This window comes from Ambystoma mexicanum, chromosome 11, assembly GCF_040938575.1.
Source record: "Ambystoma mexicanum isolate Mex_15411 chromosome 11, UKY_AmexF1_1, whole genome shotgun sequence".
Taxonomy (NCBI): domain Eukaryota; kingdom Metazoa; phylum Chordata; class Amphibia; order Caudata; family Ambystomatidae; genus Ambystoma; species Ambystoma mexicanum.
This window is the reverse complement of record NC_090934.1, coordinates 987019431-987034528: the sequence shown is the minus strand read 5'-3', so window position 1 is coordinate 987034528 and position 15098 is coordinate 987019431. Positions and strand designations below refer to the sequence as shown.

General features: G+C 43.5%; 1 protein-coding gene across 10 annotated transcripts in view; it reads left to right on the top strand.

The window, feature by feature from the left end:
* OSBPL5 (oxysterol binding protein like 5) overlaps window positions 1-15098 on the top strand; it is a 1112782-nt gene that overhangs the window by 386342 nt on the left and 711342 nt on the right. For 6 of the 10 annotated variants that reach the window (XM_069624156.1, XM_069624160.1, XM_069624155.1 and 3 more), the window contains one exon: window positions 8041-8126. The exons of 2 other annotated variants lie outside the window; for them this stretch is intronic. In XM_069624156.1, coding sequence (XP_069480257.1) covers window positions 8121-8126 — 6 coding nt within the window. In that variant the 5' untranslated portion in view covers window positions 8041-8120. The remainder of the gene's footprint in view (window positions 1-8040; window positions 8127-15098) is intronic. 2 more of the 10 variants (XM_069624161.1, XM_069624162.1) reach the window with 1 other exon arrangement.

Genomic DNA, 15098 nt, shown 5'->3' with positions numbered 1-15098 from the left:
GTGAGCGTTCAGAACACTCAGTAATGGAGACTGCATACAGAAACTGCCTAAGCCTCAGATACAGTTTTGCAGCTGTTGAAACTGGTACTATCTCCAGCAATTTACAGAAATCTCTTTATTAGGGTGTATATTGTGAGCAATTAAAACAGAAAAGTCCATTATTCGCTTAAAAGGTTTTCTTACTGAATCACTATAAGACATGTTTAATATTTAAAATTGTGGACATTATGTTGTTCCCATAATGCTCTTTGCTTTTATGCAAATCGCTAGGAATGGGTTCTATAAAGAGATACTGTGTTGCACAACCTGGCCGGGGGTCCGCCCCCTGGCCCCGCCCCCTCCTTCCAAAAGCTCGGCTTCCCTAAGAAGGGACGGTTCCCCCCATAAATGGTTTCCATTTCGCCTACCCAGACATATACTTATAGGCCTCTAAAGTTGGTCTTTCACACAGCCGCTAAATTCATCACTGGGGCCAGAAAATGTGATTCTGTGTCTCCAATCTTGCAATCCCACCAATGACACCCTCTCGAAGAACAAATTAGCTTCAAATAACGGGGGTACCCTACCTATCTGGCATGCAAACTACAAGTTCTTCTATGGAATCCCAGTTCATGCAACGGGATTAAACCTATTCTGGAAACTCCCAAGGTGAAAAAAATGAAAACCCAGATGCAACCCTTCTCTTGTTCAGCAACATTTTGGAACAGTCCTGCAGTTTCAATTCATGGTGCTTCGTCGCTGATTGACTGAAGAAAAGAACTGAACACCTATCTTTTCCCTAAATGAGTAGCTGACTATTTGAAACTGCTTTATAGCTGGATTTAATTTATGCTTGTTTGGACATTGCAAAAGATGGACGGATGGGGTCTGTAGTTTCAATTACTGATTGCAATTTCTATTTATTGTAGGGCCTTAATATTGTTCTAGTATTTGCGTTGAATTGACATTCTTATTATTTTATCATTGAATGATTGGTTGGATTTTATTGGTATTGCTGTGCAGCACTCCGATAATCAACTTTTTAAAAAAGGTTTGCGCTTTATACATTCTCTAAATAAATGATATATCTGTCTGTCTGGTCACACCTAGCAACATACTAAGTAATTCTCTTAGCATGAGTGGCAACAGTAACCCCAGGCACTTGAATCTGCCTCGCTGGGAGTCATAGGCAAAGTGCACAATTTCATCTTTACTTTCATTTATTACCATTACTTTTTATTTTCCTCTTTTATATTTAGTTTTCTTTCTTCATTCAATCTTTTTCTTCTCTACCCTCTGCCTCACCATCAGTGCTTTAAGTGGGATTGGAAATCGAGGGGGGGGCTAGTTAGGGGGTGTGGCCTAAGGACACGCCCCCTAACGAGACCCCCCACCCCCCTCGGTTAAGGGTGGCTGGTAAAAGTTGGAGCTGGGGCACACTGGCATTATTTTAACAAAAGAAGGGGCTGGGCGCACCAAAAGTGCCCCAGCTCGCACGCAGCAGGCAGCCCTTTCATTCAAGGAGCCCGCTTTAACCACGTGCTCCTTGAATGAAAGGTCTGTACTTGAAACAGGAGGAGGGCTGGAGAGCTCAGTCTCTCCTTTTGTTTTCGAATAACTGGTCATCACCCAGCATCGTGCTGGGTGATGACTAGTAAATTACTCAAAACAAAAGGAGAGCTGGGCAGTCCAGCCCTCCTGCTGTTTCGAGTACATAGACATCAGGCAGCCCGCGCTGCATGGTTATGCCTGTTGCTTGCAGCTGTCAGTACTTCGGTTTAAAAAAAAAGAAAAGGCTATGCCTTTTCTTTTTTCTAAACCGAAGTGCTGACACCTGCAGTCAGCTTGTGTAACCATGCAGCCTCTACACGGGCTGCCCGAGGTGTCGGCTGGCTGGGGCTAGTCATGGGTGGGCCCCGGCAGGGCACCGGCTCGGGAACCTTTTCTGGAGACTGCTGGGGCCTGGCTCCGGCAGGCCCCAGCAGGCCCCGGCCCACTTAAAGCCCTGCTCACCATTCTCTTTCATTGTATTTTGTCACTTTTTATTTTGTTTTTCCTCCTTGTGTCGTTTTATGCATTTTTCTGTTCCTTACCATAGCTTCTGTGCTTCGCTGTGCCTTTTTTCTAGCTTTGTTCTTATTCCAACATTACCCATGTCAACCGCTTTTCTCCGTCTCGTACCTTTCCGCCCCTTTTTTCACCAAGTGGTTTACCCCTTGCAAAGGGCGGCCCTCCCATTCAGAAACCAAACAGTGCTTACCCGCCAGGCACCATCTCTCATAATCACCCACACTGGCCCTCCGCTGGATCTATCCATAGGCAAACAAACTAAGTAACAATATGTCGTCATCAAATGTGAGTGGTTATGTTACAAGTACACTGTAATAAGAACATTAGGTATATGTCTTTGTATAGATGTTATAGGCCTTCTGTAATATATAAGCAGCACAATAATCACAACTGTGCTCTATTGGATATAACAACTCGCCAACCAGTTACCCGAGCCTATGGATTCACAGGGCCATCATCTGAGTACCTTTATAAAATCACATACCTTTTAAGGCGTCCTGCAATGTTCCTTTTGCATACATCTGGCAGTATTGAATTGCTTAACAGACATGGTCACACAAGCACCTCTTTAATACCTGGTCTCTTGCTCTGTCTAATGAGAGACATCTACACGTTTGCGCAAATGCAGGATCTTTTCTGCACACATTTGCAGAGCTTGCAATGTGCTACATACAATTAACAGCTTTGATTTTAAAACAATTCAAAATTCCCGCATTCCTGTGCTAAGCAAAATGAACCAGTAAAACTAATAACCCCTTAAATTAGTGTTCAGGCGGCGGCTACCTGTCGTAGTATGTGGTTCCTAGAACAGTAGATATGAAGTCACAACTTCATTGCAATTGGTTATTACCATTGTGTAGGGGTGCTATTTTCCTATTGCAGAGTAGTGAGGTCGCAACAAGTCTGTGATATTGCACACTTTCATGTAGTGTACAGTGCTGTTGTGTGTGATTTCCACAGGATCCCTTTAGCAACTATTTGCATTTCCAAATGTTGCATCATCCTGCTTTGAGGTCAGAGTAGAAGATTACGGGATTCCTAATCAACTACTGTGACGTTAAAGAAGGGTGATGGCTCAATTTCTGTGGCAGGCATTTTATTTCTTTTTTTTCGGTTTTTCGTGTGCTTTGAGATGAGAAGACCGGGTATTTGGGGTTTAGTTACATGTTTTGTAGTATTTCCTGTAGAAATACTGCTAAACATGTTTGCTGTTTCTGCCTCTCGCAATCATGGTAAACCTTCCTGATTACAAGTGGTAGAAATGCAGTATAGCCCCCAATTTCTGGATTCCATAGGCCACTGCTCTGAATTTGCCAGATTTACAGCTGGTGGTAATTCTGTCCGTGGCACATCCTCCATTTTGTTGGAGGTAAAATGGAGAAAAAACCTCCAACAAACACTAAAATATTTTCCCCAATTTACCCTATAATTCGTAATTTGGTGTTGCAGGAAATCTGTTTTAAAGTGGTCGTAATGCATTTACTATGACTTTAACACTGTGCTGTAGCACCTTTGGGCGTTCTTATGCGGAGAATGGGATAACCATAAAGAATGATCTTGGACCCAAATAACAGGACAGATTCAATAAATATGGCAAAATACTACTTTATTATCAGCTCAATCAAGTAGGGAAACCTGGTGAACAGCAGATTATTGTCCACACGCGCTCAGTTAAATTTTGGTTACACAAAGGCTTTATACTTTGATGTGCATCAGTTATGAAGTCATCCTACATGGCAAATAATTAAACCTGTCGGACATAGGGATTGGTTAGGGGAACAGATCTACTTATAGTTTATGTAGGTATTAGTAACATGATTGGCTGCCCCATCTCTGGCAGGCATACCTTGAACAACCTCTAACTACGTATAATACAGATTATAGCAGCATAACAGCAGATTGGCCCCTGCAACAATGTATGCTCACCATTGCATGGGCCCTCTGATTGGTTGCCATTCTCTCCCAACCTTGGATATTCAGCTTGTTAGCAGCACGTAAGCAAAACGAAACCCAGGTGCAGAGAACAACATCAGACTACTGCCTACTTGACCATTTAGTGTACCATCTCATCAGCCAAGCCTTCAGCCAAGGCTGCTTCTTTGTACTTGACCTTGCTGAATGTTCTCTTCTACAGAACTTTATGGGGGTATGAGGTACATCGTTATCTTCATCTGGCACTTATGAATAAGCATTGTTTTCTGGTTCTACACCACGTGTGAAGAGACCACGATTATGTCCATCTCGCCTATCTATTTAGTGCTATTTGATTCAATTATGTCAGGTGATATTACCCTCTTCGAGCTCTGGAAACTTGGTAGCTCTGTCTCACATATACTTTCTTCATCTTTAATTGTTCAATACTTGGCATTCACAAATGTTCGCTCATTTACTTTATCTAAGAGAAATATGTCCTGCGAATATTGCTTATCCTTGTTCACACCCTTTGTACCCTGCAGTTGCTTCTTGCTGTGGCATCCTTGACCTCTGGCCAACAGCTCTCCTTTGTTGGTGTGCAAATCCATTTTCCAGCATCTGTCATCTCTGCAACCCTGGCCTTTCTCCTTCAAACTTCTCGCTACTATTCAGAGCCGACGTCCATCTTTTCAACATAGCTGCTTTACCCATGTTATATTTTCTAATGCAGCAAGTTTCTATGTGACTCATCTTCCTTGCGTTTCTGTGTATATACTTTTACTACTCATTTGGTTACTTATCTTCTTTGTATATATGGTTTCTTCTTACTCGTATATGTTTTCTTTGCTTCTTCAGTTACGTCTTCGTTCTTTATGTATTCTTATATCATTTCTGTGTGTCATCTCCTCATTACATCACTTTGCACCTGTCAGATTTGCTTTACAGCTCTTCGATGTTCAGTGGTGTCTGCAAATCTCCTGCTACCACTTCAGTTGGAGGGTGCACTCAATATGGTTGTCTGAGTGCATATCATCTCTCATGCACCCGATGCAGTATTGGAATGATACCTGGTGTCATGCAGTGTCTTCTTGTCCTTCATCCAGTATGTCGGATGTGAGGGGGTGGGTTCTATCAATGACGTACACCTCTGCTTCTCTACACCACCATTGTTTTGAGTGACTCCAATGTCGTAAGGAGACATTGGCATGTTATATGCTATATATAGTGCCTCCTGCCTCTAGTATACACACACTGCATTGCTAGTTCATAAGGGCCAGCAAAGGGGTTGGAAAAGTGGGATGGGCCATGGTTCTACGTGTTTTCATAGACTGCTGTTAAAACCCCTTAATTGCTAAGGGCGAATGTTTGTCCATTTTGCATAAAAATGCATAACAGCTCAGCATTAAGGGGATAAAAGATAGCAGTTTGGTCGAAATTAATTTGACCAGTTTCCGTTTTTTATAATGGGGGTCGCCCCATTTTCCTACCCCTACGTACACATTCATGTATATGTATATGCAATTGGTCAATTTCACCCAAAAATGCACCAACGAACTGCTGACTTTTAAATAGCAGTCTATGAAAAATGTATGAAAACATGTATTTGCAGGGGTGGGGGCGGGGGATACCCACAACATACAGTTATAGATGGGTAGCTTTCAACTATGGGGTGCATTTCATCGTGTAAAGAGCGACATCATAGACAACCCGTGGGTACTAAGTGAATAAATCGATTAATTTAAATTGATTTTAAAAATGATAGCTTTAGAAAGACTGCTCAGAATCGAACTGTCAGCCCCTGCAGGGGCTAACAGGCACGGCGGGACTCAGAAGAGGAGTCACAGGGGTCCCAGTTGAGTGTATGTGTGTGTGTGTGAAAAGGGAGAATGTTTGTGATGGGGGAGGGGCTACATGTAACTGTTTGCATGTTTGTGTGTCTGTGTGGTGGGGGGTTTGAGTGGGAATGTTTGGGGTGAAAGGAGGCAGTGGGAGGGCACGGGAGCAAGGAGGACAAGAGGTTCGGGGGTGAAACATCTCGATTATAAGAAAACCCATCGGTGTGCGAGGGGCATGGGGTGCAGGTGGGTGCAGGAAAGGCTTGCATGGGAGGCTGGGGTTGTGAACCCCCCCCCCCAGGCATGTACTTTGTGTGTGCTCTTTTAGGGTCGCACCAAATCGACCAAAATAAATCGGTCATTTTTATGTGCGGCCTTCAAAAAGCAGAAAAATCCCATAAAACCCACCCGTGCTTTGTTCAGACGTCACGCAGAACCCCTTGTGGAATACATTCCGGTACATGATAGCTACCATCTATAATTCTGTATTACTGCCACAGGTTCTCAGCTTCCAATTGCTTTAAATTACAGACGTAATTATTGTACCAAATCGAAGCTTGGAATTCTCTGCTGGGAGTAAGCAGAGTGGCTTTCTTAAAAGACAACGTTTGTGTGTGCAGTGCTGGCAAAAGACTACGCTTTTTTCCACAGAACCGACATTATCTCAATTCCGAAGATCTGTTATCCACACCTGGAAATCAAACATACATTCGTCTTCCATTTATTGCAAGTCTAAATGTGCTTCTCCTCTGGTGTATTGGTAAAGATGTTATTCAAAAGTTGTCTATTCTATTTGGAAGGCTCCCTCTTGAAATTTCAATAGCTCCCTTTCACTTTCCACACAACAAAAATCCCTACCCATACTGTGCTCATAGTGTTGCTATATCCCAAGAATGTTTGTAAGTGCAATCAATCTTAGAATCCCCCTTGATGAACAATGCAATAATGTCCGCGTACACCGGATAGTACCCGCATCACCTTGCTGTTAATGGTGATATGCCGCAGTGTCCACGTGATTGAAGGAACATGTAGATTGCATTTTCTTTATTTTCCGAGATGTAGGAAATCTCTATAGACATACAAACGGAAGGCCAGTAGTCAATGCCAGGCCTTTTACAACGCTTATTTCCCTGCCTGTTTTTGCTCTTTTTGAACCTAGAATTATGCTTTTACTCTCAGGCCAGGTTTAGAGCATATTGGCAGTTCCCAGTGTAAACTAATGCATCGTGATCTTGCATAGCACACCGTTATGGTGGTCATGGTGCATATGCCCCTGTAAGAAAAGGGAAGGAGTTTGGGGATTAGTAAGAGAGAGGGGAAACCTGAGATGTAGATTGGCGCAGGTAGGATTCTCTGTGGCTTGTATATGTGCTTTATCTGAAGTGGAGAGCCGAACATCAATTGAAAGAGAGCACTGCAAGACCTGGGAGTGCTTCTGGCATGGGGGCGATAGAGCTGTGAGCAGTGGCATTGCCCCCTCAAGATTATTCTCGTATTAGTAGGTAGGGGTCTGTGTGCAGTGTAAAGGTGGCCCGAGATGGCGAGGTGAGGTGGTTAGTTCAGTGGAGGAGAGATTGGGATTCATCAGGACTCCAGCCACTGGAGGGTAATGGTAGACTGAACCGCTAGCGTTCCAGTCTGCTGTTGCCGGGGTGATGGCAGTGTAGAGCCCAGGTGCAAGAGGATGATCATTTGGAATATCCAACTGGTTTCCATGTTTTGAAGGCTAACTCTGGGTGGAATAGATTATTTTGTTAATGACCACACATGGTTAGCACGGTTTGAAACATGATTTGAGAGCAGTTAGGTGGTGGTTTCCATTTGAAATCCATACTGACCTTAAGAGTGTTCAAAAATTAAAAGCTATTCAGTGTTGAAATAGTCACCGGCCTAGTTGGGGCAACTTTGCTACTGGGTTTTACTTTGTTATAATGTATATTATTGTCCTAAACAATGTCAAAACAAGAGTGTGGCTAGTCCATCTCCTGCTAATGTGGCCCTATATATACCCACCTGCATTATATGTGGGGATGAACCCCCCACCTGCAGTTCTTCTTAATTTCACATACATGATCCGAAGTCACCATTTCTACAGCTTTACCTATGTTTATAGAATAGGACCTCCTGCATTCTAGGTTAAAGTTCCAATTGAAATGGTGAATTCTGATGACATTTGTGAGCTTCTAATGTTTGATTGAATTAAATGAATATTGCACTCATACGGCCATACCCTTCTTTTCAGAATAGAAGCGCCTTCATAAAATGTTGAATTCGGATCACAGATGGGACCCTAAGAAATACTGCCAGTGGAAGAAATAAAACATGTTGGTGAGTTTGGAAGTGATCGTAGGTGATATGTTAGGGGGGATATTTGTAGGTGTATTTATAATGTGTCTATTATAGATTTGAATCGAACAATATACGCTCCAATATAACATTTCACAGATGATTTCTAATACTAGCTATTGCACTTCTGACGGAATAGACGCATCTCAGGGTAAATGATGGCATATATATCATAAGATTAGGAAATTATAATTAATGTACCCTTTCCTGTGTTAGGCAGGTTTAGTTTTGTTACAGACTATGACTACTTGAACAATTTAAAAAATGGTACGATACAAATAGTGCAAGCATACTTGTATGAGTTAATATGTCAAGTACTCAAATTTATTTACACTCGCAGATATTTTCCCTTTTTCACTTTTTTACCCGGTCTTGAATTAACTAGCGGATGTTCCTAAGCAATGAGTCTTCAAAAATAAAACTTTGAGGTCCAGACGAAAGCTTTACATTGAATAAAGTCCTGAAAAGCTGAAACATGTAGACCACCCATACATAGTTATTGAATATGATATATTTGATTATTGTATCTTCACTTAACCTGTTTAATAATTTCATCGACGATTTAACTTTACTGACTGCATTTGTAGTCAGACGGTCCTAGTACCACTGATTCTAAGGCGTCAGTCCAGAGCGAAGTGAGGATGGATAACAGAGGAAAATGTCAAGTAACAACTGTTATTGACTGCACATGCTGTCAATGATGCTATTAGCACATAGATCGTTGTATATGTGGTCTAGGTTTGGCCACTAATTGTTTGGACTGTATTCAGTTGGCGAGGGCATGAGCCCATGGGCAGTCCCAGGTGCCTGTGTTTTTTTTTTTACACCCTTAAATGAAAGCAAGCAGCAATGCCGGTCACCATGTATGTGAATAGTGGCTAGCATTACAATGAATCCACATCTGTTCTACCTTGTTATGGGTGTAAAATGCAGGCGGAATCCACAAGGGTTCATGGTGATGCAGGTGGAATCCACAAGGGTTCATGGTGATGCAGGCGGAATCCACAAGGGTTCATGGTCATGCAGGCGGAATCCACAAGGGTTCATGGTGATGCAGGTGGAATCCACAAGGGTTCATGGTCATGCAGGCGGAATCCACAAGGGTTCATGGTGATGCAGGTGGAATCCACAAGGGTTCATGGTCTGCTAGTGCATCAACACGTCATGTGGGTGGAGATGCTGGCGGATGCGCTGCACGGGTCTGCGGTAAGAGGCGAATCAGAGTGTGCATGTCGAGCTATTTAAAGACCCAGATGAAATTAAGCTTTGAGTGTAGGCTAAAAGGAAATTGGAAAACATAACTGTGAAATCAACAATTGTGAGTGTTGGCTAGAAACAAGACTTGGGTGATATTCAAAAGAAAACGTGACAGTGATTAACAGGTCCATGTTAATGCGGTAGATTGGTACAAGTGATTTTTATGAGTAAGTAAACAATGTAAAAGAAGAAAATGCCTTTAACTGTATTACCCACAATGACAGACAATTTGATAGCCTACACATACTTTACACTTTGGGGGGGGGATTTCCTTTTAGTCTCTTTGGGGTTTTTCCATACCGGCTGTTGGCATGGGAGAGTCTGCATGCAGGTGGCACTGCGGGGAATGAGAACCATTTCCTTACAGACGCGATACATTGGCAGAAGGCTTTAAGGCGGATCATCCGCAGGGCTGTGGGGAGAAGGTAGTTTGCTTCAATTGGACGTCCCTGGGGCTGCCTGGAGAAATATTTAATTGAGGTGTGCACTTGGGACTGTGATTTAAATAGAGAAAACCCTGACAACAGAGAGGTGCGTGGATTGGTTCACCACCATCAAGTAAACAAGCTAAGCAGCTCCAGGCACGACACAAACACCATATGGTCATGGCCCACCCTTCCTCCACTGGGCCCAATAAGGCAGAAACAAATCTAGGGTAAGGTGGGCTTGTGCAGAAGGCATGCGAACCAGTCATTTGGCTGGATTACACCGTTTGGAATGGGAGCCCAATTTGCACACGAGGTTCCCTCTTCTGTAACGTCACAGCAGGCTACAGAAACGGTTCATGCAGGCTTTCCAGAGCAATTGCCAGTGGTGGTGATTAATGTAAACCTTTTCCACGGATCACTCCCCCGAGTTACAAAGTCACCCTGCATTGATATGATATGATATGATATGATATGATGATAGTTTATTTATGTAGCGCCTATACACAATGTGTTTCAAACTGCTTCAAGGCAAGGGAGGGAACAAGGGAAAAAACAACCACATTCTTACAGGCCATGAACAGTAAGGATGTGAAATTAATTATCGTACTCGGCCTGACGACATTTCAGATGGTGCAAGAGCTAAGACATAGAATTGTACATTTGTCTGGTGTACTTGAATTCGTTACTTAAAAACGGTACATTAAAAATGTGAAAACGAATACAAATATCATTGATTTGAAGAATAGGTTCTTGAGCGCCTTTACATTGAAGAGCAATTCCATACTATAGGAATCGTGCTGCAGGAAATATTTTGGCACGGTTTCTGATACTCTAGCTGTCGGGTATCTCGGGCCTTAGCTGCATAGAACACAATGCACCAGGCATATCAACTGAAAGTCGATCCAGTTTGGAAGCGGCAGCCAGTGCATTGTTTCAGAAACAGTAAACTACATTCTCATTTTATAATGGCCAATTGTGATGGGTTGCTATTAACGAGGGTGTAAAAGCACCAGCGTTTCTATTTTCATTTATATTGAATGAAGTGATGCACATCATTCTATTTCTTAAAAGGAGGTCTGAGAATCAGGTCCCAACTCTAATTAAATGTTCCATGGCAAAATGATAGTCCTCACATGTGCCTTTGCTGTCGCCAGTCTCCTGACGATTACATCCCTAGCTCTGCAGTGGCACAGAACAGTTTCAACGGTGACAAAGTACCTGCAGATGGAGGTAGCTTTTTAATCTTCTGTACCTCTGATCTAAATTATAATATTTGTATACCTTAGTCAGTCTGGTGGCTCATACATCTTTAAATATAAGTCTTGACTGGTTGTGGCATGGTGAATACTAATGACAAATAATTAGGCACCCGCAGCAATTGGATATCAGACCAGTGTCAGCTCTGTGAGCAGGGGCAACTAGTGTGCCAGGACAGATGGGCATTGCTGTCTATGCAGGCTGTCTCCAGCTCTGCTATGTGGAGCAATATACAGGTTGCTGCCACTTTTGATTCTTCTACAGGTAGGCTAACACCTTTAACACCTTCCCCTAAGATATAGGAACTTCCCTGAGGAGGTCTCTTCGGACCGATTCTTAGGAGGCAGGATTGACATGACAAAGCCAATGTCACACCAGATCACTGGAGTACGTTTGAATCCAGCAGGCATAGGAAGGGAACCGAGTTAGGGTATCCAGAGGGGGCAGGTAGGCCTGGGGAAAGGACCCACTATCTTTGTGTTAGGGCTCTCTTTGTTTTTCCTGTCTCCTCTATTTCCTGCAGAAAGGTACTCTGGGTGTTGGCATACGACAAAGGACACTTGTTATAACAACCTGGATCAGCTCACTTACAGCAGGCTTGCTTTGGACTAAGCACCTGTGACAATGTGCCTTTAAGAGGAGAGGAGCACTCCCTCATTCTTGGATTTATCATTGGCCCTCCAGTCTTGGATTACTTTTTGGTCCATCAAAAGAAGAACAAAATGCACAGTTTGACCTCAGTTGGGAGTGTAGTCCATTCCAAAGTCAGTGCCATAGAGGTGAAGAGAAAAGGCATCCAAGACAGAGGAAAGCTCTGCCCTTAAACCATTTTACGGAAGAGTATTGGGTGAATTGCTGTGGGCCAATGCCTGCTTCTCTGTTGGCTAGACTGGAACCAGGTTCCAGTTCTTTGGAGGGGAAGGATCCCCGTAGGTTCCAGCCAAGCGCCCTGGAGTGGAAGTGCCGAACTGAAGAACTCACCTTGTCCCCGGAGACCCTGGACAGGGCCTCCCCTGAAATCCAAAGGTCAGGGAACAGATATGATTTCTTATTTGAACTACTTGTGAGCTAGACCGACTCGGACATAGCCTACCTGCCACAAGCTTCTTCGTGTCATGTGCCCTTGATGCTTGTGAACCAAACTGTGTTGGAGCCAGTCGCCCAGTTCTCAAACGAAATGCACTCCCTGAAGCCTGGCTTGATGCTGTTGAGCCACAAGAACAAGACAAAATGTTATTTTAAGGGGCCCTGAACCCTAGTCTATTTTAAAGGACCACAGTGGCTTTTAAGACTCCCTTCGGTACCTTTCGCTTCAAGAGCTTACTTTTGAACATTTACATTTTTGCCAATCTTGTGTCTGCTCGTCTAGCCAGAGTGCCCTTTCACAAACCTCTGCATTCTCTGTGTTTTCTTTTACCGAGGTGGAGATTTCCTAGTTTGTTTGTTTTGTTTATTTTGTGTGTTTGGATTCATTGTTTGATTACAAGTCTACATTTGTATAGAATCCTGATTGGGCATTCTTATATTTTGGGCCATTGTGCTTAAGTTGTTTGGTTTGCTCCTGCATTCACCTAACACCAGGGGTGAAGTCCTAAAAATTAACGTGGGGCGGACTCATCAACAAATGCAATTGGATGTGACGTCACCAGAAATGAGCATATTGAGGTGAAATATGCACATTTCATTAAAATAGTTTTAATAACCACCCACATTGCACAGTACGAATGGCATTTGCCTTTCATTAAATAAACACACACACACACACCAAGCCAAGAGAGGATATTTTCTTCCAATAGTGTTTTTGACAACGTTAAAAGGTGTGCATGTTTTTAACTCCAAGAACCAATAAAAATGTTTTCCCTGGAACTTGCCGTACCAAAATGGGACATTTCACCTTAAATTATTTATTTTTCATCAGATTATAGTGCAGTGGTGAAGGATCCAACCTGGAACCTGACATCTGGGGTTGGATCTCTGAGGTCGGCTTTAATTCATACATTCAAAGAGGACATTCAATGTTTCTCATTTTAGCTGGGGGGGGCCGAGTCCAGCCTCTGAAAAAAGGGGGTGAACTCCGTCCACCCGAGTGTACCCTCGACTTGAGTCTGGTCTAACACCGCCCTGAAGAGTGTAGCATTTATAGCCTGCAGAAGATGGCCCTATTGTAGTTCTCATCACCTAAACGTAACACTTAAGGTCTTGTCAAAAACAATTGTTACTCAGTCGAACTAGCTCCTACAAATAGCTTCACAATTAAAAATAATCTGTCGTAACAAAGAGAGTGTTGAGCAGTAAAGTATTTTCAGGCCCAAGCGGGACCTGCTGTGCAGCGTTTGCTGAGCCACTCCAGACCCTGGCAGGTGGTTGGGAGGTCACAGCACTGTTAAGGAAATGCACGGAAAAGGGCCTTAGTCCTGGAGGCCGGAGAGACCCTCTGGAATAGAGTTGATATAACGCCAGCTGGGGCCCTTATGAGCAACGTGCCCTGGTCGATGGCCCACACCGCCAACGCCTCGACCCAGCCCTGAATAAGTTTGCTCCACCTCAAGCTCCAAGGAAGGAGGGCAGTGCTCAAACATAATTAACAAGTGCTGGGAGATCACATCATAATTCTGTTGACTACTCCCCCGCAGCTGGCCCTAAGTGAGAAAAGCTCATGGGGGACCCTGTTTGCCTGGAGCTATTTTAAAAGATCCACAAGCCCAATTACTTCTTTTCATTCTAAGTATTACCATATGCCAGCGAGATCCTCAAAGATTTTGACCAGGTAATTAGACAGGGGGCATTATCACGTGCATGATATAGAGGCAGAGAAAGAGTGTCAAAGATCGTGTAACTAAGCTCTTCACATGTAACAGCGCCTCGATGCCCAAGAGCTCTTTGCACGCTATATAAATCTAAATAAATACATGCGTGCAAGATCTTCGTGTTGAGCATTGCCTGTTACCTATTGCAGGGCTTCTGCATCTCTTGCCTGTTGAAACGCCTGGATCTGCTGTGTCTCTGAGACATGAAACCGGAACGTGGTTTAGTGTTTACAGTATAAAGAGAACAGGATTGGCTGGAATCGCCAGGCCTATATCTTATACCATTGGTGCGTGCTGCCTCGCTCAGTCATCGCATACAATGAAGCAATAGCTTTTGTTTTTTTGCAACAGCGAACCGTGTTTGCTGAAATTGCGTTGTTGTGGTTGCCACGCACAGTTGCTTCTAAAAACAGGTGAAGCTGATTACGCGTTTGATTTCCTGATTCCTGTTTTAGCTTTGATTCGTGGATGGCACTTTAGAAGCAACTAAAAGAGCCCCAGTACACGTCAATAAGGGTAAGATGGCTCCCAGAAACAGCTTGTTTAGTGTGCTTCCTGCTTCCTTTTCATCCCACGACACTAGGCATTCCTGCCGAAACAGTAGCTTTAAGATAGAATTCAGCATTGCTGGCGGAGCCCCAATGTTGTTCAATGTCACTGGATTTAAAGGTGCAGTTCATGAACATGACTTCTGTCTTAAAAGCCAGTGGTATTGTATGTCCTGCATCATAGCCAATGCATGCACTCTGATTTGGGAAGTATAGTATGCAACTGAAAAGTGGAGTCATCTCTGTGGCAAAGGGGGTAAAATTGGTTCCTGCACCTGTTGCTTCAGAAGTAATGGGACAGTAGCACTCGTTACCCCTCCCCCTTTCCCCTCCCCGTATCCGGCATCCATGATGGGAAGGCCTTTGTCTCAACTCAAAGGCTCTTGGCCCGTGTGACATTCCATGCAACCCCATTTCTTTACCTGTCCATATACTTCAATGTCCTCTCACCTACTAATATCTGTTTTGATCCACCAAGGTTGAGCGATTTGGGTCTCAGGTTTGTAGGTATTGGCGCAGAGTACCATACCGCTGAACATTTTGTGTCCCCAGGGTGGGTGAATATAGACGATGTTGTTTTTGGCTTGTTAGAGCTCACTGAAAATTGAATGGGTTAGGGGCTTGGCGGGTGAGTGAAGTGATTTGATGGTGGGTGGC